The sequence below is a fragment of the Trichechus manatus genome, unplaced genomic scaffold (assembly GCF_000243295.1).
Source record: "Trichechus manatus latirostris isolate Lorelei unplaced genomic scaffold, TriManLat1.0 scaffold00057, whole genome shotgun sequence".
Taxonomy (NCBI): domain Eukaryota; kingdom Metazoa; phylum Chordata; class Mammalia; order Sirenia; family Trichechidae; genus Trichechus; species Trichechus manatus.
In genome coordinates, this window is record NW_004443993.1 from 1,966,033 (window position 1) to 1,993,194 (window position 27,162).

Here is a 27,162-nt window from a genome sequence, read left to right on the forward strand (position 1 = left end):
ACGATTGTGAGGATGGAGCAGAACCAGGCAGCGTTTCATTCTGTTGTACACAGGGTCGCTATGCATCGGAACCGACTCAACGGCACCTAACAACGACAAGGGCCTAGTACAGTACAGTACACAAACCAGTTGCCATCGTCAAGTGGATTGGCTGGTGGATTCGGACTGCTAACCTTTTGGTTAGCAGCCGAGCTCTTAAGCACTGCGCCCCCAGGGCTCCTAAAGTACATAAGTGCTGACTAAACATTAAATGAATAGCCATTAATTGCAGTCTTACTAATATTTTCAGTCCTGCTGGATCCTGCTATGCTTGGGTAACCCATAGCAACCAGAGGGCCTGAGGTCCACTTCTATCCAGGGAGATCCCTCCCACCCCCAGCTGTTGGGGTGTGTGTGTGCATACAAATGCATTCACTTTTTAACTACAAAAATGTAAAAATATACCACAATTGTTAACTCCGTTCTAGTGCTATTTAAACACACAGGCTGTGGAAGTGGCCTGGGCCTCCCTGCACCGCCAAAGTCCTTGGTGCTAGCTACACATCCCGTGTATCCTCAAGATTTTCTGAAGTAGGTGCTATTAACCTCTTTTGACAGATGAGGAAACTGAGGCTGAGTCCAAATGGCTGCCCAAGGTCGTATAGTAAGCAGACAGGTGGAGGTGGGGTTGAAACTGAAGACTTTAATTCAAGAGCTCACACGTTCGTAACCCCCTGCGGCTGGTGGCTACTTTATCCTTAACCTGCCCAAAAGAATGAATGAATGACCGTCTCTGGCAGGGCGCCCCCTCCCCTGGAAACGGTGGAGCTTGGACGAGCCCACTGTTCCACACGGGGGTGCGCAGCGGCCTCGCGCATGCGCGGCCCCTTGCACAGCCGGCTCCACTCTGTCCGCACGCACTTGTTACGGCCTCTCTTCGCTTGGTACATCCCGCCTTCCCCCGCGTTCGGACCTGCGTGGTACGCGCCGCCTCCGTTCGCCGCCCCTCCCCGTCAGTTTCCGCGCGAAAAGCCGGGGCCGCCCGCGCCGCTGCCGCCGCTTGAACTGCATTCTCCGAGATGCCTGCCCGCACCGCCCCGGCCCGGGTGCCCGCGCTGGCCTCCCCCGCCATCTTACTGCCCGACGATGTCCGCAGGCGGTAAGTGCCGCGGGAGACCACGCACTCGCGGCGAGGCACAGCACTGGGGTGGGGGGGTCGCTTCCCCTCCGGGCGGCCCGGGTCCGCCGCTGACAGGCGGGCGCGCATGCGCGGGGTGGTGCGGCGGCGGTTGGCGCGGGCAGGGTGGCACTTCCGGTCGCGCGCGCCCCTGGCCATTTGGCGCCAAAATGAGCCAAGGCCCCTCGCAGGTCCCTGGTGACTAGAAACTTGGGGTCTCTTCAGACACCAGAGTAGAGCAAGCTTTGGGTTCGCCTCGGGGGTCCTTTTCCCTAAGCAGCCGCTGGCCGGGCTCCTACTGCCAGCCTCGTCGGGCAGGAAGTGGGCAGCCCGCAGCCCTCCGGACACCCTTCAGCCCCGGCAGTCCGGCCTCTACTTCCGGTGCCCGACCCGCTCAAGGGTCGGGGGCGCCTCGGGTTCCCCTTGGCCCCCACGACCCCTACGCGCTGTGCATCCCGATGGCGGCCTCCAGAGACGGAGGTGGCCGGTCAGGGCCCGGGTGTAGCCGGCTCAGGTTTTCGAGCCCCGTCTTACTTGGGGGGCTCCGCTGGGGAAGTCGTATTCTGGAAGAACTCTTACCGTGCACCGCAGGGCCAGGGCTGGGGCAGTGTGAAGGCTGGATGTGTTCTGGTCTTTTTTAGGAAATCTGTGTCTCTGAGGCATGGGCACCGAGGAAGCCTTGCTAGTGAGAGCCGGCTGCAGTTTCCATTGTGTGGGTGAGGGGGCCCACTAATGTCTGGGCCCCCGCCAGAGTACTTCATGCCTAAGTAGGGACCTCTGTGGGAAGACCGTTTGATCCAGGCCTTTGGTCGTGATGGGTGTCACAGTCACTTTGAAAACTTGTTCCAAGTGAGGTGTGCAGGTAGACAGCAGGAACCCTGATCAGGCCTGAACACTTAAAACCAGATTTGTGAACCTGGTTTGGGCTGTTAGGGGTGGGTTAGAGGTACTTGGGTCTCTGTACCAGGGGTTTAAGGTTCAAACTACTTCTTAACCAGGGAATGTGTCTTGTGGGAGGAAGCCATAGGTCCCCCTCTCCCCCAAGATATAACGGGATTTAAAATGGAAGTGGAGTTATGAAAGTACCTGGCTTCATGATGTTAGGCCCCAACAAGAGAAGTTTGAGCCCAGCCTTATTTACCTTGATGGTGAGAACACTTCCTCTACTGACTTGTTTATGGCCTTGGGGAAGTGTATACTTTCTGCATCTGTGGACTAGGATTAATAACATGGATTTTAAACTGGCAGTGGATTAAATGAGAATATGCCTGTCACATAAAGGCTCAATCATTAGCATTGTTATTGGCTAACTTAGCTTAGTTTTTTCACTTCTGTTAATCAGTTACTAATTATATAATGTGCTTTACATTATCTCAGTTAATCGTCAGGAGTTCTTAAGAGTGGATGCTGGAGGAGTTCACTGCTAGGAAGCAGGGGTTCCTGCCTAGGCCTGCTTCTTGCCAAAGCCCTCTTTGACTAGGGCTTCGTTGTGAACAGGCTTAGGTGCTCTGGCCCACACAAGTGTTTTGTTTGGCTGAATTTGAATACCTTTAGGTGAGCTCTGGTGGTGCAGTGGTTAAGTGCTCCACTGTTAACTGAAGGGTCTGTGGTTCAAACCCACCAGCTGTTCTACAGGAGAAAGATGTGGCAGTCTGCTTCCATAGAGATTACAGCCTTGGAAACCCTACGGGACAGTTCTGCTCTGTTTTATAGGGTCACTGTGAGTCAAAATCAACTTGATGGCAGCAGGTTTGGTTTTTCGGTTTAGGTTAATCTTACAATCCACCATTCACCCTGGGTCCAATATTACCTTGGGCTAGAATTGCCCACTGTAGGTATGGAGTTTTGAAAGCCTGCTTTAGACCATGTGGTGGTAATTGAAATGTCAGTTTATGTGACCCGCTCAACAACTTTTTTTTAAATTTACATTTGGAAATATTTCATGGTACACAAAAATACATGCACAAACATGACATTCAGACTTAGATTTGTAAATAGAGGTATAACTTCTTGATTTAGGAAAATTAGTAGAGAAGCATAATCTATAATATAAGAGGTATATAAATCGAGTAGACTATTCTAGGAGCTAAATTTGGCCTGGTCCTCATTATGCAGCTCTTGCAGTTTCTGTCACTTCTTCTAACTTGTGTTTATATGGCAGCTTCCTTTTTAAACTCAGATATGGCTCCATTAGATGTATAATGATACTAGAAAGAATTTTAATGATTGGATTTCTAAGTCTTTAATTTCTTTTTGAAGTATATACCCTTTACCTTTCAGGGCAAGCCACATTTTTCTGCTTGGTTTTTCTTACTCTGTGCAAGCTGTCATCATTTGTACAGAAATGGTGATCGTCTATTTATCTTCCTGTTGCCACTCTTACCCTGAGTCAGGTCTGTATTCTAGAGTGTGGAAACTGTGATCCTCTTAAAACACAGATTGGATACAGTGGTTTTCCTGCCCCACACACTGCCTGGTGCACTTGGCACAAAGTCCAGACACCCTGTCCACTGGCCTGCCTCGTCGCGTGCTCTTCTTGTGAGCCACACAGGCCTTCCTCTTTCAGGTTCTCACCCTGCCTGTGCAGTGGGAGCAGCGAGAGGCTGGGCTTCACCTTCCCTTCCCAAGCTGGCTACTGTCCTTTCATCCTTAAGACCACTGCTCAGAAAGACTCTTCCCTGAAATAAGGGTGTTGAATTCTGTCAGCACACCCAGTGTGCTGCTTTTGCAACCCTGGAGTTGATGATTATTTCAGGGACTGTTGTCAGACTGTGTTTGCCTTTTTCATTATATCTGCAGCCTGGGGCACAGTAGCCTCTCAAATGTTTGCATGCCAGAGTTTCCCTTTTGATGAAGCCTAGGTTTACATACTGATATTAGCAACCTCCTTAGCACAACTCTGATTAGTCTTTACAATTATCACAGCTTTCTTATCTGCTATTTATTCTGTGATTAGATTAAGCAAGGTCTTGAAATTCTTAACTCTAGTTCCATGCTCCCTACTGAGTAGGTATTGAAAAGGACAAAACTGATTTATCTTTTGGAGAACTGCTCCCCTGCAGTGGAATTTAAAGGCAGACTACTTGGGTTCAATCCCACCTGCCACTTACCAGCTTTGTGACCAAGTGATCTAACCTTTGGTTGCCTTGTTGTCTTCCTCTGTAAAATACTCCAGAGGGGTGTTATGAAGATTTACTGAGCTGATAGGTGTAAAGGAGATAGGGCAGCACCCTCACAGAAGCCCCTATCACTGGTTATCCCATGTTCAGCTGAGTATCTAATTTCCATCAGGGGAGCATAATTTAAAATACAGACGGGCAGATCTGATGCTGCGGCTGATGTTAGTGTGGCGATGTGTGCCGTGTGGAACTGAGGTAAATGTTGCTCATCCCATCCTTCCTTTCTGCTTGACTTCTTGTAGCGCCGTCTTCATTTACTATTTCTGCTGCTCCCTTAGCTTGTGTTCCTACTCTTGATTAGAATTTTTTTCTCTTAAGGATAGAGGTGGCTTCCTTAGTATCTTGTTTCTTAAATCTTTGTATCCTTGGCTTTTATGATGCTGTTTACTACCAGGGGCTTTCTTTATTGAATTTTTTCCCCTTTTCTTGTATTCCTTGACCCTCATGTCTTCTAGTCCTAGGACTTCTGGTCTCAGCGATCGGGCTGCTACCTGGAGATGGCTACCTCGAATTTTGATGCCTTTCCTGAGAGCCATTCCTAGTTTCTAGGTGATGAACAGCCATCTAGACAGCTACCATAAACTCCTAAACATCATTCCTGAAACAATTGTCCTGCCTGGTCTCCTTCCTCCCCACGAAAAAGTTCTGAATTGCACAGGTTCCTGTACTAGTAACAAATTACCACAAACTTGGTGGCTTAAATAAAACAACATAAGTTCATTATCTTGTAGTTCTATAGGTCAGAAGGTCTAGTACTGATTTCACTGGATTAAAATCAAGGTGTCGTTTGGCAGGCTGTATTTCCTTTCTGGAGGCTCTATGGCAGAATGTCTCCTGCTCATTTGGGTTGTTGGCAGAATTCAGTCCCTTGCCATTATAGGACTGAGGTCCCGTTTTCTTGCTGAGGGTCATTCCCGGTTCTTAAAACCTGTTGCCGTCAAGTCGATTCTGACTCACAGTGGCATATAGAGGCCACCAAATCCTTTGGCTTGTGGCCCCCTTCTTCCATCCTTCAAAGCTAACAATGGTGGGTCGAGTCCTTATGCCACACCTCTCTCTCTTAACTTCAACTGGGGAGATTCTGCTTTTAAGAACTCTTGTGATTAGATTGGGTCCACTGGATAATCCAGGATAATCTCCCCATCTCGAGGTCCATAACCTTAATCATATCTGCAAAGTCCCTTTTGCCAAGTAAGGTAACATATTCACAGGTTTCTGTGATTAGGGCGTGGACGTCTTTGAGGGGCCATTATTCTGCAGACCACACATAGTGCCTCAGTGTCTACCTACCTCTCCCACCATTCAGCCGGCCTCAAGAGGAAGGGCTGACAGAACTTGTTAACTTCTCTCGCAGTGGTCTCCACTTTTGCTGCTACAACTACATTTCAGACCAGCAGTTCTGATTTAGGAATGTTAGAGTAACTTAACATTTTAAAATCTCTTCCTATCTAGGCTATAGTGTCCATTTCTGCCGGATTAACTTTCCTAAAGCACGGCTCTGAGATTGTGGCTTCTACCTCCCCTGTGACTCCATGGATGGTTTGTTGATAGGGAACAAAAGTGATGATTTTTAGCTTGCCATTTGTCACCTTCCTCAGAGTGACCGCCAGCCTCTTCTCTCTGGACTTGGCTTTTCTACCTTGTGTGTCAGCAGATGTGTGTTTGTTTCCTGGGTGTACCCTGAACTGCATCCCCACTGTGGTGCTTCTGTTGGGACACCTCCCTCTGCCCAGTTACACAGGGCTCTCAGCTGTCTGGATCCTTCCTTCTTGATGCTCTTTCTCTTCCAAATCCCTCAGATTTTAACGGTATTTGTCTGTCGTCTTCACTGTCCTGCATATCTTATCTCCCTTATAAGACTAAATCTCTGAGGGAAGAAACTAGGAGTGAATCATGGGCCCTCAGGCTGGGAGAGATCTAAGGTGGTTTTATCTCATCATGGCTGCTGTTCTTGAGTACTCTGCTAGCTCTATGACATCCATCTCTAATCCTCCTGGTTACAAAGATAAAGTAGATATAAGGTGGTGTCATCACAGTTTTACTGAGGAAAGGATGGAATTGCAAGTTAAGGCCCATGTGGATGCTGGGGAGGAGAAGCTAGCTCACTGCTGAGCAGCTTCCATCCTGTCAGCACTTTTGATTCTTCTGTGCCTGCCCTGCGCTCCAACCTTCCACACTGGGGCCAGGCAGGTTAAATCCAGTCTTTACCGGGCAAGACATCCTAGGTATCCTTAAGATTTCTTTGTTTCTCTTTTTGTCAGGCTAAATGTCTCAGTTCACAGGAAGGGTTGAGAGAATTCAGAGCCGTAGATCTGTCTTGTGCCCACATGTGGGAATGATCAGAATTCTGGAAAGGGCACCTTGCTGGGCTTCACGGTCAGTGAACTCCTGAGGTAACCTCAGGACTAAGGCACTGTCTGGCTGCTCAAGGTAGGAGCTGTGTCCTGCCACAATTTTATGAGCAGAATGACTGAGAAGTCAGATGGAATGGTACTTGAGCTGCACGTGAGCCTCTGGCTTTAAGTGCTGAGTTTTGTGGCTGTCCTGGTGTAGAGCTCTCCCAGGACCTGAGTTACTGCTGGGGTGGAATGAATTTTGCCTGGAAAGGGTGCCATGTACTCCTGGAAATCTTAGTTCTAGTATTCTTGAGTCCAAATCATACAGTGTTACCACTGTGTCTGCAGGGTGCTAAGTGTGTTTTCGCAGAAAGGCCTTTTCTGACCACCCACAAGTCAGGAGGTCCCTGCCTGGTGGCACCTGCATCCACTCACCAGGTCATTGCCTGGAGCAGGGCCTGGCATGCAGTAGGCACCCACAGTTGTGAGTGGCGATTGAAGTCCACATATGCTTGGAGCAGCCAGTGTATGACATCAGTCCAGCAAAGCCCATCACTTTTGGTTTTGCTGCTTACACTTGCCTTCTGGAAAGACCAGCCTAGAAGAGCTGTGTTTCTGTCCTTCAGGCTAGTGGTTACAGCACCTGGTCTGTGTCGGTGCTGGATGGAAGGGTGCAGAGTTAGAGGAGGCCTAGTCCCTGCCCAGGGTTCTCCCCCTCCTCTGACAGACGCTCACCCAGCTGGTTAACCCTGTTCTCATCCCACTGCCCGCAGTCAGCACCTAGACTAGGAGCAGTAGCCTCTCTGCTCATCTCCCTTTCCTTTGCGTCTTCTCTTGTTTTCCCCCTTCCTCCTAAGAAGGCAAGACACTTATCTTCAATAATCAAATGATTTTCCACCCAAACTCATGACAGTTCTGCACTTCCAAACAATTAGGTACAAATATTCCTAAGGGTAAACTCTCTTTGGTTAGATGCCAGCCACCTTTTCTAACGTCCTGTCTCACCCTGTCCTGCACATGGGCACCCCCTGCTGCCCCAGATGCCTTGACTCCCCCATTTTATACGTTCCTTATTAGAATGCTGCCAGCCCCAGCTCAGTCTTTGGGAATATTAGCTTCCTGTTCCCCACAGTATCCTGTGGTCCTGGGTCGCTTATTCTAACACACATGCCCACACTGTGGCACACCCTTGTACAGGCTCTTGCTAGACCCAAATAGAGGGAGACCAGCTGTATGTCATTTAACTGATAGGAGGATTCCAGCTGTGTGACCTGCTCCCTTTTTCTGGTACTTGTAAAAATAGTATATATTATGGTAGAGAGCTCTTATGTCATCTCCGCATTATCATAAAAACCATCTTCAAATGGGTCCTCATTCAGATGATCACAAATGACTTCTTAGTGTGTAGGCATTACTGTAGGATATTCTAGACATTGGAGGGAGAAAAAAAGTCACTTTTTTTTCCTTTCTAACATTCACATGTGTTAAAAGGAACCTGGGTGGCACAAGCACTTTGCGACCAGGTGCTAACCTAAAGGTTGGCGGTTCAGACCTACGCGGCAACTCCACGGAAGAAAGGTCTGGTGATCCTCTTTTGTAAAAATTACAGCCAAGAAAACCCTACGGAGCAGTTCTACTCTGTAACACATGGGATTGCCATGAATCAGGCTGACTTGATGGCAACTAATGACAACATATGTGTTAAACTTATTTCCAGAGTTGATTAACTGTCATATTAATTCTTTTATTGTGGTGAAAATATATACAGCAAAGCATATACCAAATTAACAATTTCTACATGTGTAATTCAGTAACATTGATTACATTCTTCGAGTTATGTAACCATTCTTGGTATCCTTTTCTAATTTATTTCACTACCATTAACATAAACTGACTGCCCCCTAAGCAAAATCTTCCCTTATCCCCCCGAATTAATTCTTACAGGTTAAAAAAAAAAAACTGCTCAATAAGCGTTTTTCTTTCTTCCCCCAGGCTCAAAGATTTGGAAAGAGATAGCTTAACAGAAAAGGTAATCCACCTTAACATTTTTTTTTTTTTTTTTAACTACCAAATGTGACTGATAGATACCTTGTGCTAATTAAAAGAGATTTGCTTCCTTTAAGTGAATCTGCTCTTTTTCCCATGAAATTTCAAGGATAACTTGGATACTCTACAGTAATAATAGTTGAGTTTTGGTAACTCGTTGCAGAGTTACCGTCAGCTCTGGACTGTAACTTGTCCTGATAACACTGTTTTCAGGTGCACAGTTTTGTCCTATCATACCACTATGTATCTTTCTCCCACCTCTGATCTTCCATTTTCACTGCTTTGGAGGTGAATGTGATGTGAGCTTCTTGGAAACATCATGAATGTGTTTTTTGAATATTTAGTTTTTTGGCTGAGACAGCATTGCTTGCCATTTGGTCGTTATTACATGTCCAGGCAACTTAATTATTTGTGTTTTAGTCCATTAATTAATGGCTTGGGAGTTTGAGGACTTCTAAACCTATATCCTTCCCTTAGGAATGTGTGAAAGAGAAATTGAATCTCTTGCATGAATTTCTGCAAACAGAAATAAAGAATCAGTTATGTGACTTGGAAACTAAATTACATAAAGAAGAATTATCTGAGGTAAGTCACTTCTCAGCATCCCGGCTTCTAGAAAAGTCGCCTTCCATGTAACTTGTCTGTGACCAGGGAGGCAGAATAATCTCCAGCTCTCCTCGTTGCCTGATAGTTATAAAGGAAACGCATGTGTTTCCTTGTTCTCTTATTGCCACTTGTTTACATTCACTGCTACTTAAATTATCCTTTCCTGCTGTAGGAGGGCTACCTGGCTAAAGTCAAATCCCTTTTAAATAAAGATTTGTCCTTGGAGAACGGAGCTCATGCTCAGGAAGTTAATGGATGTCTAGAAAACGGGAGCCATACGAGTAAAGAAGATCGCAGAATGGCAGAGGCAAACAAACCCTCCAAGCCTGTTTCAAAACCTCGCGCGTCCCGAAGAAGCAAGTCAGAGGGAGAGACTAAGTGTAAGAATACTTAACTTGTTTTAAACCTTGATGGAGATATGATTGGCACTTCAGGGGGTGTTCACACTTGGAACCATACTTACCCTGGGCAATATTTCCTGGTTTGTTTCTTGTGTATACAGGGGTACAGTAATCCCCCTTTATCCACGGTTTCAGTTACCCGAGGTCAAACGCAGTCTGAAAATGTTAAATGAGTTCATAGCATGATGAACTCTCTCACTGTCCCACTCTGTCATTCACATAACTTTGATTACAGTATATTGTTATAATTGTTCTATTTTAGTATTAAGTTATTGTTATTAATCTCTTACTATGCCTAATTTATAAATTAAACTTTATCATAGGTATGTATGTATAGGACAAAACATAGTATATATAGGGTTCAGTACTGTCTGTGGTTTCAGGCATCCAGGGCGGCGGTCTTGGACCTTATCCCCTGCAGATAAGGGGGGATTACTGTACAGTACTGCATACTTCTAACTAGCGTAGATGTGTGCTGCTTTAAATTTTGTCTTTGACCAGTTATAGAGCAAGAGATCCCCAAACATGGCTCAATTTATGAGAGATAATTAATTAGATGACAAGAGCTACTAATATTACTTCTAAGAAGTTATATGCCTGTTGCAGCTATACATTTATTCTTAGACTTCTTCCCAGTTTATAGGCAAAGTAACTCATTTTGGACTTTAAAAAAAAAAAATAAATAAAGTAAGAGCACAGGACTTGAACCCAAGTCTGATTCTCAGCCACTTTGTCTTTTGATGATATCTAAGTTGTTGTTATGTGCGGTGGAGTTGATCTGGCTCATAGACTCTATAGGAAGGAGTAGAACTGCCCCATTGGGTTTCCAAGGAGCAGCTGGTGGATTCGAACTGCCGGCCTTTTGGTTAGCAGCCTGAGCTCTTAACCATGGCGCCACCAGGGCTCCGGCGATTTAAGAGGTGGTTCCATTTCCTTGTCTGGTTCAGGGTTTGGTCCCCTCAAATAAGAGCGCATGTAAAATGGCTCAGAAAACTATCTGGTGCCAATTGCTGACGTTATCACGTGGGTATTGATTAGAATAAAAACCAAAGGGTGCTCAACCCTCAGAAGCCGTTCTCTGCAGGTCTCTGCGGGTCTCTGCGGGTCTCTGCAATAGTGTGGCCACACTGAAGAACTACACCATTGTTGTGGACTTTTTATTCATGGTGGCTTTTTTCTTGTTTCTTTTTTTCTTTAAACAGCTGACGTTTCACCTAGCCCCAGGATTACAAGGAAAACTACCAGGCAGACCACCATCACATCTCATTTTGCAAAAGGGTAAATATGTAATGAATTGACAACTGCCTTTTCTAAGCACTCACTGTTTTTGGTAAAACATGAGTGGAATTTGCAGTGTGTAATTTAGGAATTCTGACTTCTGTATTTCATAGGTTTTTATCTTGCAGTTTTGTTCATTAGATATTCATGAATAGCATTTCTGGAGACCTCATCTAGTTTTACTCTTATTATAGAAAACGTCAACTATATAAAAAGTGAGGATAGTATAATAAGCCCCCAAGTACCTATCACCCCAGTGCCAACTAGTTATCAACTCATAGCTGTCATTTCATCTCTACCTCCAACTGGATTACTTTGAAACAAATCACCGGATTGTCATCATCTATAAATATTTCAGTGTATTTCTAGAAGATAAGATCTCTCTTTTTTTTAGTAAACCATAACAATAATAATATTTTCGTGCCTAACAAAATGTAATAATTCCTGTTTATGAAATATATAGTCAGTGTTCTCATTTCCCCGTTTGTGGCAAACACTCCAGGCCCACACAGTTTTGCATTTGATTGATTTGTTTCTTAAGCCTTTCACATTATAAATTCCTTCTTCTCTTCTTGCCGTTTATTGGAGAAAGCTAGATTATTTGTCCAAATGAGTTTCTAGATTTGACTGGTTGCATCCTTGTGGTGTTCAGTGTGTTCCCTGTCTCATGTTTCCTGTAAGCTGGGAGTTAGGTCTAGAGGCTTGATCAGATTCCATCTGTTTATTTTTTGAGGCTGACTTCTTCACAGATAGTTGGTAGTGTGTTCCTCCATCAGAAGCATATCATGTCTTTTGGTAATAATAGCAGCCGTTGATCAGTGTCTAGATCCCTGATGCCTTAGAGGTTGCAAAATAGTGGTATTCTAAACCTGTCATTCAAAGAAACATTAAACCTGAAGCTTCTTTCAACATTGTGGCAGTGAGGATGTCTCCTGGGAGTGAAGAAAGCACCCATGCCCTCAACGGGTCCTAAAGAGAGTGCTCTTGGTAGGGAGGAGTTTGGGTTAAGTAGGGTCCACTGGAGGTGTAGGGTCCTGCTGAGCTAATGGTCAGCCTTACTGTGTGACAGCCCTGCCAAACGGAAACCTGATGAAGAGCCTGAAAAAGCAAAATCAGAAGATTCTGTTGATGAAGAAGACAAAGACCAGGTAGGACTAGCATTTCTAAGTTTCTTAACTCTGCCTAATTTTGGTATATTTGCTGGTGATCGTGACCTTAACACCTGATCTGTCGAAATGGACTTTACTCAGCTAGAGGGCATTACAACACATTCTCGGACCCAGGGCAGTACGAGGTGTATTACAGTTAGACCAAAGGGCTCTGCAGGCCCCTGCTTCTCACAGGACCGCCCCGTAACTTCAGAGTCTGTACCCCGTAACTTCAGTGCCTTCGTACCACTCTAGCTTGTAAGATTTGTGACAGTCATACTAGCAGATGTGACACGTTTAAAGCATTTGCTTCTGATGTCAGATAAACTCCTTTCTTGTGTCTAGTTAAAAGCAGAGAGTTGTACCGTTGCTATTCGCTGCTCAGACTCTTTAGGTTAAAAAGCTGGTGGCTTGCTGAGGGCCTGCAACATAGGACGTGTTAATCCTGTATGGTACTGCCCCGTGTGACTTGAGGGTCAAACCTAAGTAGTACCAGATGATCACACATTATCAATGTTCATTTCCGTTTTGCTGCCGATTTAACTATGTAGGTTAAAGGGAAATCTCAGAGTTTTACTTGTGTAAATGTCTTACTGCTACCTGGTAATGATGGGTATTCATGGTTTGCTCTAAGACAGACCTCAGCCTCGGCACTGTTGACTTTTGGGGCTTGATAATTCTTTGCTGTAGGAGGATATCCTGTGCATTGTAGGGTGTTTGCTGCATCCTTGGCCTCCACCCCCTAGATGCCAGTAGTGCTCCCCCACCCAAGCTGTGACAATTAAATCATCTTCAGACATTGTCAGATGTCCCCTGGGGGTGGAATCGCCATGGGTGGAGGGTACTGGGCTAAGGAGACTGTCTCAGTGTCACTTGGGTAGGCTTGACATCTGGTTATAAGACACACTAATTCTCACATCATTTACTTCTTAGAAATTAGAGGTCACTGCTTATGTTCTTTACTCAGATATCTATTGTTAGGTTTAGGCTGACTACCCACTCAACTGGGAAATTGAGGCACAGAGGGAAAGAGCTTGTCCAAGTCATGTGACCAAGTCTCTTGGCCTCCTAGGAAGAAGCTTACAGGTGAAAGCAAGCTGAGTTTTGTAATATTGATGACCCTGTTTTTACGAATGTACCGGTTTTAGCCATCATGTGTCTGTCAGTTTGTTGCACTTTGGTGGCTTGCATGTTGCTGTAATGCTGTAAGCTATGCCACTGGTATATCAAATACCAGCAGGGTCACCCATGGTGATCAGGTTTCAGTGGAGCTCCTAAAAATATTGGCCATTGAAAACCTTACAAAAAGCAGCAGAGCATTGGCTGATAAAGTGCCAAAAACTGAGCCCTCAGGTTGAAAGGCACTCAAAATATGACTGGGGAAGAGCTGCCTCCTCAAAGTAGAGTTGACCTTAATGACGTGAAGACGTTGCAGGACTGAGCAGGATGGTGCAGTGTTTCGTTCTGTTGTACATAGGATCACTATGAGTCAGAACCGACTTGATAGTACCTAACAACAACCAGTTTTAGAGTTGTTTTCTTGTATTTTTCCCTTTTGGAAGGTTTTGCCTTTTGTCTGGCTTCTAAAGGGATGCACCAGAGCAGTGTCTCCTAAGCATGCAGCCATTTCACTGGCAGCGTGTGAGGGGCTTGGGGGCTTCATAGATGAGCACTTACAACAAGTGTTTATTCTAATATGTTAGAATAAGACTTAGTATAGCAAACCAATGTTATTGGATGGTATTGGTCAAATAAGTTATCAAATACAGTAAAACCTGCAAAAGCTGGAACCTAGGTAAGGCAGTAACCTGTCAGAGAAGGAAAACTCAAATATTTTCCATTAAAATGAGTGTTAGCAAAGTGGTAAGACTGCACCCTGTCAAAGGTGGCAAACTTGTGAGACCTGGAAAAACAAGGCAGTCCCGTTGAGTTCTGGCTCTCACAGATTTCATGCTAGTGTTCTCAGATGATATTGGTCAAATACAGAGATAATCTTATTTTGGTCAGTTTGAAGTATTGAGAATTTACTGTGTCTTAAAAGCAGGTATATATGCATTTGATAAAATTTTTGAACAGTACAAAAGGATATTCAGTGCATTGATCTCCTTCCTTCCCTGACTCCAGGCCTTCAGTTTTCCTTTCTAGAAGCAAGCATTTATCAGTGTTTCCTATATGTTTCAGATACATATATATATTTCAGCTGTTGTTCTCCTTTAAAATTTTTTGTTTTGAAATATTTATGTTGTCATGTGCCGCCGAATTGGCTCCAACTCATAGCATGGCAGAACGAAATACTGCCTGGTCCTGCGCCATCCTCACAGTCATTGTTATGTCTGAGCCTATTGTTGAAGCCACGGTGTCAATCCATCTCATTGAGGGTCTTCCTCTTTTTCACTGACCCTCTACTCTACCAAGCATTATGTCCTCCAGGGACTCATCCCTCTTGATAACATATTCGAAGTATGTGAGACGAAGTCTCTCCATCCTCACTTCCAGAGAGCACTCTGACTATACTTCTTTCAAGACAGATTTGTTCGTTCTTCTGGCAGTCCATGGTATATTCAATATTCTTTGCCAACACCATAATTCAAAAGCATCAGTTCTTCTCTGATCTTCCTTATTCGTTGTCCAGCTTTTGCATGCAAATAAGGCAATTGAAAGTACCATGGCTTGGGTCAGGCACACCTTCGTCCTCAAAGTGATATCTTTGCTTTTTAACACATGAAAGAGGTCTTTTGCAGCAGATTTGCCCAATGCAGTATATCTTAGTTATCTAGTGCTGCTATAACAGAAATACTACAAGTGGATGGCTTTAACAAACAGGAATTTATTTTCTCATAGTTTCAAGGAGACTAGAAGTCTGAATTCAGGGTACCAGCTCCAGGGAAAGGCTTTCTCTCTCTGTCGGCTCTGGGGGAAGGTCCTTGTCATCAATCTTCCCCTGGTCTAGTAGATTCTCAGCACAGGAACCCCGAGTTCAAAGGACTCAGTCCATTCCTGGCTCTTCTTTCTTGGTGGTAGGAGATCCCTGCCACCACAGTACGACAAATTGACAGACGGGTGGTAATGAAACAATTATAGACTCATAGGAAGTTGTAAAAATAGTACAGAGAGATCCTGTTTGGCCTTCACCCAGCTTTCTCCAGTCCACATCTTACATAACTGTAATACAATATCAAAACAAGGAAAATGACAGGTACAACCTACAGACTTTATTCAGATTTCCCTAGTTTTACATGCAGTTATTTGTGTGTGTGTGTGTGTGTGTGTGTGTGTGTGTATATGGTTCTATGCAGTTTTATCACATTTATGGATTTGTGTAACCTCCACCTTAAACAAGATACGGATCTGTTTCATCACTACAATATCTTTATCCCTTTTAAATTAAAGAAGTAAGTACAGGTGTCCTGGAGATGGCAAATGTTGTGAACTTAGGGAAGCAGTGTACTAGGATAGTCATCTGAGAAGAAGAGCTAGTGTCAGATTGTCATCATCACTTCCTGATTTAAATCCCAAATTACTACTTCGTTGGTTTTTTTCCCCTAATATTAAAGAATTCCTTTTGTGTGGTGGAGAATCTTTGAATCTTTTGCAGAGCATCACTAGGCAGTCTCTAGTAAGCAGAAACGTGTTAACTCTTGCACCTCTTCTTGGTTTTGGGATTGATGGGATAGCAACACTAGGCTGACAGTTGCCCAGATCTTCTCCCCAAAACCCAGACCCCTCTTCCCTACTCTGTTTTTAGACATGTTAAATATATTTACTTAATACTTTGACTGATGCTTTTGGTCTTGATCTTCTTTTGAAACAAATTTTCTTTTTTTTCTTCCTCCCTCCCCTCCACATAGGATGAAAAGAGACGTAGAGTTACCTCCAAAGAACCGTAAGAGTAGTTAACATCCTTTCTTTTTGTTCTACGCAATGTGTAATCTAGAATACTGAAATGATTTTTATGGAAAGTTTAACAAAGAAGAGCTTTATAGTGAGTTGCCATGGCTACCATAGATCTGTTAAGGAGTCCACATTTGGGGTCAGATTATTAATCTTTTGATTCAGGTAGAATTCTCATTACTTGCAAAGAAGGAATTGAGCACAACAGGCAGTTCTTATCAGTCCCTGATTTAAAGGTCATATTAAATATTAAATGTTAAAGTAGCATGTGCCTTTCAGGGCTCCTGAGATGCCGATTGCTATTTGGGAGGCTCTTGTGTAAACTACTTCTGAGGGAGGAGTCTGTGTAAGTCACACTTGGGATGTGTTTTATTTTGCTTGACAGAGTTGTTAGACCTCTCCCTGCAGAAGAGCCGGAAAGAGTAAAACCAGGAACTCATACCGAAAAGGAAGAAGAAAGAGATGAAAAAGTAAAGCCTTGCCACCTCCATGTCTGTTAACTCTCCCTTAAGCTCATACAGTCCCCATTTGATTCTGGGAGGGGACTAGAGGTTGAGGAGTGGGTAGGAACAGAATAACTTTCCCTGATGATCAAAAAGACCTTGACCTTGATTAAAACAAATTTCAAACTAGAATTTCTGGTGGTTTTCTACACGGGAGCTGGGGTAATAGTAAATCCACCAGTGTTAGATCTGTGGGCCTTTACTGTTTAATCAGTCACAGAGCTTAAATCTGTCTCTTTGCCTGCTTGCCTCACTTGCCGACAAGATCTTTGGGGAGATCTGGTTTTCAAACGTCTGAGGTACTAAAAGTCTATAGCATCATCCAAATATGAGGTTGCATTTTTACCTGTGAGATCAGACCAGCTCTTTTCCTAGTCCTCCGGCTCCTCTGTAAAATCGGAGAGCCCCTGAGCCGCCTTGAGGTGGAGGGAGAGGGAATGGGTGGTTTGCTGAGGGCTTCGGATACTGGAAACTTGACCATTAGACAACGTTGACCGGTATGACAGGGGGCCGGCTTTGTGATTGAAAATGATGGGGCAGCATTGGCTCCCATTTTTTATTTTGTTAGATTTTAATTTGTTGCTAAGACATTGATTAGAGGTTTCTTACAAACTTGGATGGGTGGTGAATGCCTTTGCTGGAATCCTGCTAAAGGATGGGTATCCATTATTTTGCTATAATGAGGGGTTAACTAAGATGTACAATAATTCTTGAACCATTTGGTACTTGAAGGTAATCTTTAATTAGTCACTTTTCCTACCCTGATACTAGTTAAAATTTGGTAAATACTCACCAAGAGTTCACTTCGGAACTAGGTGGCTCTAGTGTGCTAGTCCAACCATGATCCTCCCGAGAAGGAACCAGGGGCAAGTTGAAATCCCTTGCCTGTGGTCAAGTGCCCCCGATCCCTTCTTACAGTAGAAAGGTCTGCAGTGTGTTTCTTCTCTTAACATCACAGATCTCTTTATAATAAACAACCACATGTGGAGTTTTGTTTTAATTGTGGTCAAATATATATAGCAATGTGTGACATTTTGGAGGTTGAATTCAAGTTGAGCGGTTTTCTGGAAAGCTGTGCGTAGCGTTTTTGAATTCAGGCTCGACGCGATGGGTTGTCCATGTTTGAGATGGAATTACTGTCTAAATTAGGTCATGCTACTTCATCCTTTCATTACAGATTTCTAGTTTTGATATAAAATTACCTATGAAGTTGTCAACACTTACTGATGACAGATGATAGAGGGATATGAGGGTAAAATCCTTGAATTGCAGTATTGTAGGGTCTATCTTCTAAGAATTTAATATTCTCCCTGCTCACTCGGTTGAAAAACAGTTGTCTCAAATCTAGACAGTCTTTATTCCTACTAACTAGACTGTAGGATTAGTTTAGATATTTTATTTCCATAAAACTTTCAATAAATGGCTTCAAAGAAAGAGCAGGGTAAAATAGAAAAAATTAACTAGTCTTTTCTTCCCCACTTAGGAAGAAAAGAGACTCAGAAGTCAAACCAAAGAACTGTAAGTATAGTTAATATGCCTTTATGCTTTCTATGAAACTTAGTTGCTAAAATAAGCATTCTGGTAGTTGATGCAGAGGATTAGGTACATTAACCATATGTGTAGTATCTGGGTGAATTTTGCTTGTGAAAGGTCAGACCACCACAGCAAAGGCTGAAGTCAGGTTTGATTCTTGCTCCTGACCCTAGGCCATTCCTCAGGGGTGGTCCTGTAGCAATCTGTCACGTGGCGGTAAAAGGGCATCGAGGTCATAGCTGTGTCCGTTACCTATTGCTTTGAAAATGCTGGGTAACAAGCCACCCCAAAGCTCAATGGCTTAAAACAGTAAGCATTCCCACCCAAAAAAAAAAATCCAGTAAGCGTTTATTGAGCACGAGTCTGTGGCACAGTGGCTGTCAGCTGATCCTGGCCAGCCTTGGAGGGGATGACTGGGCTGACTCGTCTGTTCCATGACTCTGCTAGCCTTAGTGCACTCTCATGGCAACGGCAGAGCGTGAGAGCAGAAGTGAAAAGAAGCACTTTTTCAAGCCTTTGTTGACATCCAATCGCTCAAAGCAGATGATGAGACTGGGCCAGAGTCAGGGGAGGGCAGAATACCCTGCCCTGAGTGGAGGGCCCATGCATGCAGTCAGCTTTCTGTGGTCGCTAATGCACATCGCACATCAGACCAGCTCCCAGGAACCTCCACAAGGTCGGCCTCAAGGCCAGACGCTTGCCTTCTCCCACTGCAGGGAGATTTCCCTGCAGGTTGCCAGAACTCAGTAGAGTCCTATTCTTTGTTTTAAATTACTGGCATCTCTCACAACGTTCATATGAAGTATTGATGGTATTTCTGAAGATCTTAAGGACTGAAGGAAGAATTGCCTTTCAGGTTTTCTGCAGTGAAGACTTACCTGCCCTTCAGCTGGGAAGGGGAGTCCCTGCTCTAGATCTGGGGAGGAGGCCATGTGAGCCCTCCTTGGGGCTGCTTGAAATGGTGTAGGGGTCTCCGAGCTCCTCACTGGCACGTGTATGTTGTTTTGTGTGACAGAACACCTAAACAGAAACCTAAGGAGGAGCCAGACAGAGAAGCAGTACCAGGAACTCACACTGAAGTGGATGAAGAAGGAGATGAGAAAGTAAAGACTGAGTCTTTGTTTCTTAACTCTACTCTTCGTTGGGAGAAATGGTGTCGGGTAGGGCACTGGGTACAAATTCAGCCCTTCTTACCCATAGGGTAACTCTGGACAAGTTCCTGATCTACCTTTTGGGGGCTAGTGGTTGTCACCATGTGTCTGTCCCTGATACATTGTGAGTGTTCAGTTGTTCTCTGTTTATCCATAATGGTGGAGAGGGCTTTGTGTGTGCCTTGACTAAGATGTCTGTGAAACCAGCTTCTCTTGTGATCCTCTGCACTGAGAAAACTTGATATATGGTAAACGCAGACCCAGGTGTCAGCCACACCTCTGCTTCTTCACCAGTCGGTGTCTTAAATTCTTAGTCTAGCCCCCCATCCCCACCCAAGCCTCCCTGCTTCCAGTTCAGCTAAGTGAACATGTTTAAACCCTGAAACGTTATCCATGGAGCCAGTGGGTCCTTTGCACAAGCAGAGGACAGTGAAGTTATCTGCAGGGCAGTCCTGCCTCTGGAACTCCGGAGGAGGATACGGCATCTACTGGGGGCACAGGAGTCCGAGCTGTTTAAGCAGTTTGGTCCCTCTCAGATTAAGAGAGGTGAATTAGGAGAATCCCAGGATTGTCACTGTGGTTTTCTGCCTGTGGATCTGGAGCATGGAGGGAGCCTGAAGTCACAGACTCGCTGGGTCGTGAGCATTCTCACTTCTGACCTGGCCACCCATGGCATAGTTTTCATTCTACGGCAGATGATCCTGTCCAGCTTGCTCTAATGTCTTACTGTTTCTCACCTTCTCTATCCAGATATTGGTTACCATGGGCAGCAATTACTGTCAACACTTCCCTGGAATCCCTTTCAGAACTAGAGAGTTCTTAGTGGTGTAGGCAGACCACCCATTCTCAGAAGGAAACTAGCAAGAGCCTTAGATCACAGCCAGCACTTTTGCCTCATGGTAGAAGGGGATGTAAGGATCAAACATTTGGCTTTTCTCTTGTTGTTGACTTTTCTATTTTTATAAACCTATTCATAGATTTGTTGCTTTATGAAGATAAACTGAATAAATGTATCAGAAAGGTATTTTTTGTATGTAGGCTCCGAAAATACTAGACTGTTCATGTATAACAAGGAGCTGGTACCCAAGTTGGGAATTCCTACTTTTATTTCTTAATTTTCTGTATTAAATTCCTAAGTTCGATTTTTTTCTGATATCCCAGTGCCTGTCTATCTGAGACCAGATGGTAGGTGGAGCTGTACGCAGTTTGGCTGATAGAAGCAAAATGTCTATACGTTTTCTTCTACACTGAGTAGTCTTGGACAGAGGTTGGCAAACTACAGCTCTCAGGCTAAATTAGGCCCCCTGCCTGAATAAAGTTATATTGGAACACAGCCATGCCTTTTCATTACCTATTGTCTTTGTCTACTTTTGTGTTACAACAGCAAAGTTAGTAGTTGTGACAGAGACCACAGACTCACAGAGTCTAAAATATTATCTGGCCCTTTAAGAAACAGTTTGCCAACTCCTATTCTAGGAGTTTCTTTAGTACTGTCTTGTTTGTAGGGGATCGGAAACTAAGTCAGTGAAAGTCTGAAGCCTCTTCGCTACCCTCTAAATCAGCCCAGGTCTTTCTGATCTCTAATTCTGCAGTACTGAGATCATTAATTGATCCTTTGGTCTTGGTCTTTCTCAGAAACTAATTTTCCACCCTTTCTCTCTCCACGCTCCACCTCCCCATCTCAGGATGAAAAGAGGCACAGAAGTCAACCCAAAGATCTGTAAGTAATTAAATGTGTGTACCTTTGCACAATGTTTTGTGTAATCTTAATTACTGAAATACCTATTGTGAAATCCTATGATGATATAGAGGTTTACAGGTGTTGCTGGTGCTATTCAAAGATTGAGTCAATTGGGGCAGAATTGGATAAGAAAAACTCTGGGCCCATCCTTACCCTCCTCTGCTTCTGCCAGCATTCCCATCACACTGTGCAGAATCATGCATGCCTTCCATCGTCTCTGTTTGGACCCTACATGTGAATGGTCAGATAGCACTTAGGAAGGCCATATTTCAGAATTTCAGAATTACAAGTTAGTAATACGCCTTTAAGGAGCCCTGGTGGCACTGTGCTGCTAACCAGAAGGTTGGCGGTTGGAAACCACCAGCCACTCCACTGGAGAAAGATGTGGCAATCCGCTTCCAGGAAAATTTACAGCCTTGGAAACCCTATGGGGGCAGTTCTGCTCTGTCCTATAGGGTCGCTGTGAGTTGGAATTGACTCGACAGCAGTGGATTTTAATGTGCTTTTAGACCTGATGTGACGGGCTTCTTTTTTGGATGGGAGGAAAGAGTTCATTCCCCAGATCTATTCTGAATATTTTACTTTTCAGTGGGGAGTCATTAGTTTGTCATTTTTGGTGCTAGTTGGCAATATAGTTAGTTTTTCTGAGCTAGTATTTTGTGTATTTTTGTTTACGTATCAGGGCTGCCAAACGGAGACCTGAAGAAAAAGAACCTGAAAAAGTAAAACCACAAATTTCTGATGAAAAAGATGAAGATGAAAAGGTAAATCTTTGAAATTTCTTTTTGAATTTTACCATAATTTTATGCATTCCATTGGTTGGGGTATAGTTTAAAAACTGATTTTTTTAAATTAATTTTTTATTATGAAAAGATTCAAACATACACAAAAGTAGAATAGAGTTAGGAACCCCCACGTACTCATCATCAACCTTTAGCAGTTATCAGTTAGCTCGTGGCCAAGCATGTTTCAACCAAACCTCCACCCATTCTTTTCACCCCATGCCTGTTCCTGGATGATTCTGAACAAACCCCAGACTTGCTTACGGAAGTATTTATAGAAGAAATAGCTTTAAAAGAAAAGTATTCTCTTTTTTTAAACAACCACATTCCCATTATCACACCTAACAAAGTTAATAATATCAAAGGTCTAGTCTGCTCACATTTCTCTGATGTATCTCAGTTTTTTTTTTTCCTTAACAGTTTGAATCGAGACCCAAACCAGATAACCTGTTGTCATCGAATCAATTCCGACTCATAACAACCCTATAGTACAGAGTAGATCTGCCCCATAGGGTTTCCAAGAAGCGGCTGGTGGATTTGAACTGTTGACCTTTTTGGTTAGCAGCCATAGCTCCCCGTAGCTCTTAACCACTGTGCCACCAGGGCTCCATTTGGTTGATATTTGTCCTAAATATCTTACTTTATAGGTTTTCCCCATCCTTTTGATCGCGATTTGTTGAAGGAACTGGGTTTTCAGTAGAATTTTCTGGATTCTGGATTTTGCCAGTTGCGTCCCTCTGGCGTTTAGCATCTCCTTCCACCCCTGTGTCTCCTGCAGACTGGTAGTTAGGTCCAGAGACTAGGCCAGATGCTGGTCTTTTGTTGTCGTTTGTTTTTTTCAGTACTTCAGAGGTGGTGCCAGAGCTTCATGTTGCATCACACCTGGAGGCACATTTGTCTCTTTTATGATGTTAAGATTGATCCCTGGGTTCAGGTGCTGTCTCCCTGATCCCTTCCTTATAAAGTTTCTCCTCAGGTTTTTACCAGTTTTGTTTACAGTCATTGCCTGAATCAGTTCCTTCACTAGGGGTTGCCAAGTGGTGTGAGTCTAGTTCTGTCATTCCTTTATTTACTTGAAATAATACTAGAAACAAACTTTCCCTCATCAGTTATTTGCTTACCTTGAGGGACCATTTGGATAGGCAAGCTAAGGGTTTAAAAAAAAAGGTCTCTCTTGTGAATCCTTTAAGGAAGTCTTTGATTGTAGTAAGATTTTTGATGATTTAGATACTGAGGGTGAGTCAGGTCACAGGTTGCTTTTACTATATTTGTGATAATCAACTGTATAAAATACTTAACTCTGAGGCATTTTCCAGATGTGAAGTACTTGTTCAGCGTTTTCTCCTCTTCTGTTTTCTCCATTTAGGAGGAGAAGAGACGCAAAACTTCATCCAAAGAACTGTAAGAATTTGTTTTTTTGTCTTTATACAAAGCAGATCCTAATATGAAAGTGATTGTTCATTTTAGAAAGAAAGATAAAGGGGTTCTTAGTGAACTGCTAGAGCCATATGGGATTTGATCGCAAGACTGAGACGCATCAGTTCTACTGCTTCATGTGGTAAAGAACCACTTGTGACCTTAGGCATAAGTCTGACAGGGTTGCTTTTGTTATAGTCTCAAATGATTAAAAAAAAAAAAATGATCTTGTGCTTTGTTCCCAGAATTGAGAAAAAAGTATCTCGAACCAAAACAATAGTGTCCTCCAAGGTAAGCTGTTTCTCTTTTGAATGAGCATAACAATGCTAATGTTGTCCTAGTCAAATTCCTGTCAGATGTTGTATGTCTGCTGAAGGGTTTTGGGGATGTGGACCCTGTCCTGTAGAGCAGCAGGGAGAGGCATGCCTGAGGTGACGGTCTGCATGGAGTTGATGTTTTAGAGGAGGTGGTCAGGGAAGGCCTCACTGAGAAGGTAACCTTTCTGCAAAGACCTGAAGGAGAAGGGGGAGCACGTCTTGCTGATTGATACCTAAGGGCAAGGCATCCAGACAGAGAATAGCACTATGGTTCCTGAGGCAGGAGTAGCCACTGTGACAAATAGGACAAATAGGTAATGGTTCCCAGACTGGGAAATCAGGCATATAAGTGAATAGTAGTAACAGCAAGGAGGAAACGAGAGGCATAACATGAATATTTGGCACCTTTAGGGTGGCCAGTGGGCTCTGACATCGTGGGAATGGCGTTTGACAGATGTCGAAGCCAAAGGCTTGTCATCAGCATGTAGAGAGGTGGTGGTGGAAACAAGGAGCTGGGATGAGATTACGCTGTGGCAGAGGAGGTGGAGGATAGAACAGTGGGGAAGGCAAGGAGAGGCAGGCATTGGGCAAGAGTCGTCACAGTTCAAGGCAGGAGCACGTGGGAGTGAGGGAGCAGTGGCCAGTGTCTCACTACAGAGGCTGAGAGAAGAGAGAGATGCTTGTCGAACTTGGTTCTTTGCGAGATCATTGCTGGCAGAGTGAAAACCGCCTCTACCATCAAGAACAGCAGATGTGTTAAAGAGGACAGTAGCCAGAAAGGGCTGTTCAATCAGACCCATCACTGGGACTTTATCACTTGTGGCTTCTGACTCTTTAGATTCTGTTTCTATGTCCAAAGGTGCTTCATAATGATTCTGTGTTACATTTATCAGTAATTGTCACAGAATTAAAACAAAACAAAACAACAAAACACTAGGCATGTTGTACCAGACTCTAAAACTGCTTCTCTTAGATCAGTGATTTTCATCTGGGGCCGATCCCTGACCCCAGGACACTTAGCGATATCTGGAGGCGTTGTTGGTTGTCAGGACTCGAAGGGTACACTGCATCTAGATCTAGTGGATGGGGGCCAGGGATGCTGCTGCAGTGCACTGAACAGCCCCGCATGACAAAAACTTATCCGGCCCACAGTATCAGTAGTGTCACGAGTGAGAAACCCTGCTCTAGATTATATTCAAGTAGTCAAATGCTACATTTTTTTACCTCAGTTAATTTTTTTCTTTAATTAAAAAACATGTTCACAGAAAGACTTACATAAAAATTTGTAGCTGCATCATTCACAATAGGCAGAAACTGGGAACAACCCAAATGTTTATCAACACATGAATGGTCAGCCAAATTGGTCCATCCATGCAATGGAACACCACTCAGCAATAAAAAGGAACAAAGTCGTGATACACACAACGATATGGATGAACCTCAGAAAGTATTATAATGCGTGAAAGAGCCAGATGTAAAAAGTACATATTGTATTACAGGCAGCCCCCGGATTACGAGTGAGTTCTATTCCTAAGTCTGTATTTAAGTCGAATTTGTACATAAGTCGAAACAGTTAGGTATGGTTCATATCTAATGTCAGTTAGTCATATGTTTGTCTTAGTATATCTTTCTATGCGTTAAAAAACATTAAAGAAACTTCCAGATACACTAAAACATCTTTAACATAATAATACAATAATAATGCTTTTATGCACTTGCAAAGTAGGGCCTGTTTGGTGTTACGAACCATTGTACGTACCTCAAATTTTTAATATAGTTGGCTTTAGGGGGGTTGGTTCTGCCATAGGCTCAAGCCACGGAGTCTGCTTAAGGTAAAAGCCAAGAGTTTTATTGAAAAAAAATTAGCAAATCGGCAAAACACAGCAGTTGTGTCAAGTTAGAGGTTTTTATACATAAACAAAGGAAAGGTAAGAGGGTTAATGATTGGTTGTAGATAAGATCAGTTTCAGTTTGAAGTCCTTTGAAATGTAAAGATTGGCCAGCTGGTGTGGGGGGGGGGGCGGTGAGGGAGTGAGCCAGCTGGATTGGGTGATTCTTAATGGTGGAATTGTAGTCAGCTATTCATGATTGCAGGCCTTTCTGGGGGCAAACTGTTCACATATTTGTCTCAAATGGTTTATATCCTGACTAGTTTGGTTAGTTATGAACATATTCTTCCTGAGAACAGTCATTTACATCTTGACATACTCTTCCTAAATGATTTTACAACCTGACCTTTTGTTTCCTGGGAATGCATGTTGGCCCCATCATTCTGTTTGTTGAGGGTGCTTAAAGTTCCCTCATTCTTTTCTAAAAGTTATTTGTCTTTTGGTTTCAGCAAAGCACAGTAGAAACTTAACAGAAATGATAGGCTGTAGTTTTTAAGCAGAACCTATGCTAAAAATCAAAATGGAGTCTGACTTTGGTCAAGAACATAGCTCTTTACTGTTAATTAGGCACCTTGATTATTAATTTTAAGTGCTGTTACTCAGTTTGTAACTATGGGTTGTACAAAACTCGGATGTTTGTAACCCAGGGACCGCCTGTATTCTGTTTCTATGAAGTTCTTCACAGGCAGAACTAAGCCAGAGTGATAGAAATCAAACGACTGGTTGCCTTTCAGAGTTGAGAACTGACTAGAAAGTGGTAGGAAGGAATCACTGTGAGGATGGAAATGTGTCTTAATTGGGGTGTGATCGCATGCGAATATGTTTGTCAAATCACACACTTACAAAATATGAATATTGTATGCAAATTCTCAATTAAGAATTTTTTAAGTAGACCTTTAGGGTTATTATCTCCATCTCATAAACATTTTGCAAGGTTTTGTATGTTGAATATTCTTATATAGTTGATGTCTGTAGGCTCTAGAATGGAAATAAGTGGTTCCCCAGATTACAAATTGAAAACTACATTTCATTAATGTTATATTTATGAAGGTTAAATTATGAGGAAGAGTATTCCTCTTTCTACCCTTATATTTACCAAAGCAAGTAGTAGACACAGTGAAGCCAAAATTTCAGGAAATTGAATTTATAAAGCAAATTAAGTATGCCTTGGGGATTTGGGTTTTACTTAGCTCTGCTTTCAGGACTTGGCCTGTAAGATATAATGTGGAACAGTCTTGGTATAAATGGACGTCTGGAAATAAACTGGTGGCACAGCACTAATGGGGTGGCTTGGCCCTCCTTCCTGAGCTCCGTTTGTGTTCATATTCCCACAGACTCATCCCCCGAAGTGTGTTCAGTGCGGCCAGTACCTGGACGACCCTGACCTCAAGTATGAACAGCACCCCCCTGATGCAGTAAGTTCAAGCCCTGGTTTCAGTCTTTTGTTTCCTGTCTTTTATGCCTGTGCTTAATGGTCTACTGTTTCTCAGGTGGATGAGCCACAGATGTTGACAAATGAGAAACTGTCCATCTTTGATGCGAATGAATCTGGCTTTGAGAGTTACGAGGCTCTTCCCCAACACAAACTGACATACTTCAGGTAACTGCTGTCCTTTTGTTTGTGTGCTTACTTCCTTGTAGTAAGGCACTTCTCTAAAGACACTTAAGTTGTTAATATCCTGGGGTGAAGCTCATTCTCGCACCTAACCTGAAAAACTTCTTAAGCTGATAACACTTCATGAATAAGAGCCGCAATGTGTGTGTGTGGGGCTGGGGGTACGGGGTTGGG

The 27,162-nt window shown here is 43.6% G+C and overlaps 1 protein-coding gene across 1 annotated transcript in view; it reads left to right on the plus strand.

Moving 5' to 3' along the window:
• Nucleotides 1-1,015: 1,015 nt before the first annotated feature.
• DNMT1 (DNA methyltransferase 1) overlaps nt 1,016-27,162 on the plus strand; it is a 54,871-nt gene continuing 28,724 nt past the window's right edge. Inside the window, 16 exon segments of the mRNA XM_023733064.1 lie at nt 1,016-1,138; nt 8,664-8,700; nt 9,195-9,302; nt 9,496-9,703; nt 10,927-11,002; nt 12,072-12,150; nt 15,999-16,033; nt 16,427-16,511; nt 18,028-18,062; nt 19,093-19,180; nt 20,914-20,948; nt 21,652-21,733; nt 23,118-23,152; nt 23,413-23,458; nt 26,708-26,788; nt 26,864-26,973. Of these exon segments, the coding sequence (XP_023588832.1) occupies nt 1,059-1,138; nt 8,664-8,700; nt 9,195-9,302; nt 9,496-9,703; nt 10,927-11,002; nt 12,072-12,150; nt 15,999-16,033; nt 16,427-16,511; nt 18,028-18,062; nt 19,093-19,180; nt 20,914-20,948; nt 21,652-21,733; nt 23,118-23,152; nt 23,413-23,458; nt 26,708-26,788; nt 26,864-26,973 (1,220 nt within the window). The 5' untranslated portion in view covers nt 1,016-1,058.